At 41.9% G+C, this 4654-nt stretch overlaps 1 protein-coding gene across 2 annotated transcripts in view; it reads right to left on the bottom strand.

The window, feature by feature from the left end:
- Positions 1-1516: 1516 nt before the first annotated feature.
- The window catches only part of osr1 (odd-skipped related transcription factor 1), a 16466-nt gene continuing 13328 nt past the window's right edge, over positions 1517-4654 (bottom strand). The window contains exon 3 of one of the 2 annotated variants that reach the window (XM_032501082.1): positions 1517-2223. In XM_032501082.1, coding sequence (XP_032356973.1) covers positions 2091-2223 — 133 coding nt within the window. In that variant the 3' untranslated portion in view covers positions 1517-2090. The remainder of the gene's footprint in view (positions 2224-4654) is intronic. The other variant, XM_032501081.1, reaches the window with a different exon arrangement.

Here is a 4654-nt window from a genome sequence, read left to right as displayed (position 1 = left end):
TGTGTGTGTGTGTGTGTGTGTGTCTGTGTCCCTGGCTACTCCTGGAGTTGATGATGGACTGATGAGTTCCTGGCTATAACAGAAACGGTGAGCAACAGGGCGACCATCCGCTCAGCTCTCCTTCTTCCCTTGGACCAGCAGCCTTCTTCCTGCATGACACACACACACAAACACACACACACACACACACACGCACACGCCATTTGTTTACATTTCTCATTTCAGCATATACTGTATAGTTGGTTGTAGTCTTGTTTTATTGCTTGTGTCATGGCAACATTTGGTCCTTTCCATATGGGTCATCATCCCGTCTTGCATATACAAATCATGTGGAAAAATACATAAATAAAAGAAACAAAACTCATGAATAAATGAAAAAATGTAAAATCATGTGCAAAGTTGGACATGTGCTAAGTTGAAACCTGTCGCTGTGTGGTACAACATGTTCCCAACAATTCAGAGGTCTTAAAGTTCGGTGGGCCGTTGCATAACACACCTTGAGTTTCATACTTAGGTTTGTCCTTTATGCATTATATTTCCCACAACACACACAGGCCCGTATGTACATTGAAAGCACTGCTGGTGACTTTAAATTTAAGCTCAGGGATTTACTCTGGAGAGTCGTACAGAAGAGGATCACGGCCAGTGTGAGAAATGTATTTGAGTTCTGGATTTGTTTTTTTTAAAGATTATTTTTTGGGGCTTTTTACTCTTTATTCAGAGTGACAGTGGACAGACAGGAAAGGTGGTAGAGAGACGGTGGATGACACGCAGCAAAGGGGCGCAGGTCCGATTCGAACCCTGGTTTATCTCAGAGTTCTGACTCAGAACTCAAATACATTTTTTCACATGTGGCCCATAATCCTCTTCTGTAGCATTGCATAAGGCCTTTGAGCTTGTCTCCTTGTAAGTGTTTAGGCTAAAGCTTTTATGGTAGTTACTGTCCTAATACAGCACCTTGCTATAATAGTTATGCTTCACTCACAGTGCTACTTGACAGCATTATCATCAGTGTTAGTTAGGGCTGGGCCATGTGACGAATATTCCAGCTATCGCCGTTTGGCTGTGATCATCCTCCTATTCATTATTGTCATTAGCATGTGAAAATGGTACAAAGTGCACTGAACTACATGTAGCCACCAATGACCACCATACCTAAATTCTTACTTCCTATAGCAACATTTTACTCACTGCTTTGGTTTGTCACTTATTTAAAGGTTGTGTAAGTCTTTGAGTTGTATAAGTTAAAAATGAAAAAGTAAGTAAGTAAAAAGTAACATAACACATAACCATATCCTACAGAAACCATACAGCCTTATTTTTCTTATTCTGAAACAACTTGTACGTATGTGTTTCCTATTCCTATTCTATATTAAATTCTTGCCCATTGCAGCACTTGTGCTTTATTGTTAATTTCCTTTTCATATGTTTATGTATGCACCAAAGTGTTACTCACTTGGCAATACATCCCATTCTAAATCTAGACAAACTCAGACGCAGCAAGCCACTTAAAGTAAAAATATTTTATTTAGAAATGATTATTCATTTTGAAAATAAGTTTAAGAAATCCAGTGATATATGTAAATAATCAATAATCAGGTTAAAGTGCAAAAATACATTTCTGATATAATGCATCTGTACAAAAATAACATGTGATATTGAAAAAGGAGGAAAATGTGTTAACATGGCTTTGATCATTCTCAGTTTTTGTAAAAAAAAAAAAAGAAAGAAACATTGCATAAAAGTTGTGTCCCTTTTAATAAAGTCTTTGGATTATTAGCTTCTGAGCAAAGAATCTGCACCGAGCAGCCACAAAGTACTTTGTTTTTCATTTCACATTTCACACATCCCCTCCCAAGTCAGGCTTTGGTAACTTAGCACACACCTCTCTACTAAGGTTTATTTCTGCATTATTCCTTTAAAAAGAACTGGCTGGTGAAAGGTTTTATCCTTGAGGAGTATTCCCACAGAAGCAGAGCGCTCTGCCTCCCACAGCTGAGATGAAGAAGTCTTTGGTTGTTCTTTGACTCTTGTTGTCTTTGGTCGTGTTTTTCCAGTGTCCCAGTCCCTTCCCCTGCTGGCAGAGTGAATCACTTGATCTTGGCCGGCTTCAGTTCCTTGACTTGCATGTGTAATGTTTTATGGACAGCCAGAGTCCTGGACTGACAGAAGCCCTTCCCACACTCTTGACATTTGAAGGGCTTTTCTTTGGAATGAATGTACCTGCAGGGGGAAGCAAAACAGAGAAGGCAAGTCAGTTTTTGGGAAGAATCATGTCAGATTTCTGAATATTATCACAAGTACTGAATGGGTCAGCGTGTGTCAGGTCCAACGTAGTCTCGCTTTGTCAGACCATCCTCCAATGCGCGCTGGAGGAGTCTGGCTATTCCACATAGCATTCGGGGATGGGATGAAAACGTGCTGTAGTTTATTGGCATTTTTCTAAACCAATCACAATCATCTTGGGCGGAGCTAAGTCCCGGAGAAAAGCTGCAGTGTCTCTGCAAAATAGTCTGGGGAAGGAACTTGTTTTGGTGGAACTTGTATGTTCAAAAGTTCTTTTAGTCGTGCAACAGAAAACTCAGATTGGACAGATAGTCTAGCTAGCTGTCTGGATTTACCCTGCAGAGATCTGAGGACCTGGGGCCTGTTGCACGAAACTAGGATAAGGGATTAAGCCGGGATATTCAAGTTATCCTAGATGAATTTAGCTTCGACTCGGTTGCACGAAACCAGATTGAATTAAACCCAGTCAAGTAACCATGGAGATTTATTCTTTGCGGCTAGCCTGGTCCAGAGCAGGCTAACAGCCAGGCTAAGATTAATCCTGGAGTCTCATGTGTTCAATCAGCTGCCGTCTGATCCGAAATAAACGTGTTTAACAGTTATTCCGTTGTCTTCTGCATGTGTTCTGATTTATTTTTATTAACATGCATTAGCCTAATTGCAGGGCTGCCAACTCTCACGCATTGGCCGTGAGACACACGCATTTGACTGGTTTCACACGCGCACACGCCACACCCCCGATTTCTCACGCTGAAGTGTCAGCCCGGTCGGTCAAATTTATGAAAGATGAGTTTATCTATGTTTTTACCTGTTGAGCCACTTGTGATCGACTAGTTGTGCTTTCAGAGACTGTGAGGGGGTTCAAGAGCGCTCCCTGTCTGTGGAATTTTCAAATTGTCGCAAAATGAGAACCTTTTTTTCACGAGCCATCCCAGGTGCATTTCCCCGGCTTCAGGTATGCGCTCTGAGTATCACAGACCGTCCGTCGCTTCGTGTCCACTCTCTCTCTCTGTAAAGATAGAGGTGAGCAGCGCGGCTGGTAGCGTAGAAACTTCAGTTCATTGTAGTGGACTCGCTCTGCTGGGGGCAGTGACGCGTTGCATGCATGCGTAGACCTCCGATAATGAGCAGCGTACAGCTCCTCTAAACTCTGTCAGAGACCAGAGACCCAAATGGGCCTCTTTGTCTGTCAGACGGTCTGAGTGAGATCCACCACATCAGCGGAGCAATGACATGCACAGCAGACATATTACAACTCTCCACATCTCGGACAACAGAGATGGGGGGAGTTATATTTTGAATGTGCACAAAGTTGTAAATATGAGCAGAAATCTGGTGAAACACATCTGAGCTATACTATAATATTATATATAATATATATTATATATATATATATTATATATATATAATACGATACTGCAACGTTGGGCCACTATTGTGCCTCTAACCTCTGCATCTCTAAATGTAACTGTAAAAATATAATTTGATGTTTTTTAAAATAACAAATAGTCTTATTTTCACAAAAAAGTAAAAACATTAAGTGGGGCCAGAGGATGAGGGCCAAACATTACTGAACATTGGCACAAAGGTTAAAAATAGAACTTATGTAACTCAGTGGTTCTCATTCTTTGATATGCAGTGGTCTCAGTTGATCCCTCATCATTAATTTAACTTTGGGTCCCTGGTCCCTATACCTGGGACCCCTGAACCTGTTCACCACAGACCCAAATCTTCTGAGCTGTTGCTGACATATGCTCCTGTCTCTTCATGTGGTTCAATATGTTTGGCACATTGTGTGGTCATTCTTATATCAAAGAAGTAATAATGTAAATGCTGAATGCCCTAAAACCTGTTGATACTACACAATGCAAAGGCTCTTAACCCTACAGTTTTGACATATCATGTAAGACTTGATTTCTCCATTTTTTTTGCAAAAAAACTCTCCAGAAAGGTGCATTTAATGGTTTATTTTTCGAATTTTTTCCTGGGGGAGCATACCCCCAGACCCCCCTAGGGAGAGCCATCCCCCACATTAACAAATCCCAATTTAACCCTAAAGGATAAACACCCAAAGAAATTGCTTTGTACGCGGCAAAATATGGGTTGGCCCCCCAAAATCTCACTCCAAGGTTTTTGGAAAAGTTGGCAGCCCTGTAATTGTCACTTTTGTTTTTGCGAGTTTGATTTAAACCCTACTACAGCCGTTTAGATGGTTAGGAACGGTTGCACTGGCACCCTGATGCGGAGTGGGACTTTTCCCGGTGGGACGGTACTGTTTCAAGGCTGCCTGGCGTGCGGCCGCTGCCCGGTGGCCGCTGCCGCCGGCGGACCTGTGCGTCGCGTCAGTGTCCACTCTCTCTGTAAAAGT

This window comes from Etheostoma spectabile, chromosome 20 (genome assembly GCF_008692095.1).
Source record: "Etheostoma spectabile isolate EspeVRDwgs_2016 chromosome 20, UIUC_Espe_1.0, whole genome shotgun sequence".
Taxonomy (NCBI): Eukaryota; Metazoa; Chordata; class Actinopteri; order Perciformes; family Percidae; genus Etheostoma; species Etheostoma spectabile.
Note: the sequence above shows the minus strand (reverse complement) of the source record. Positions and strands in the feature narration are given on the sequence as shown.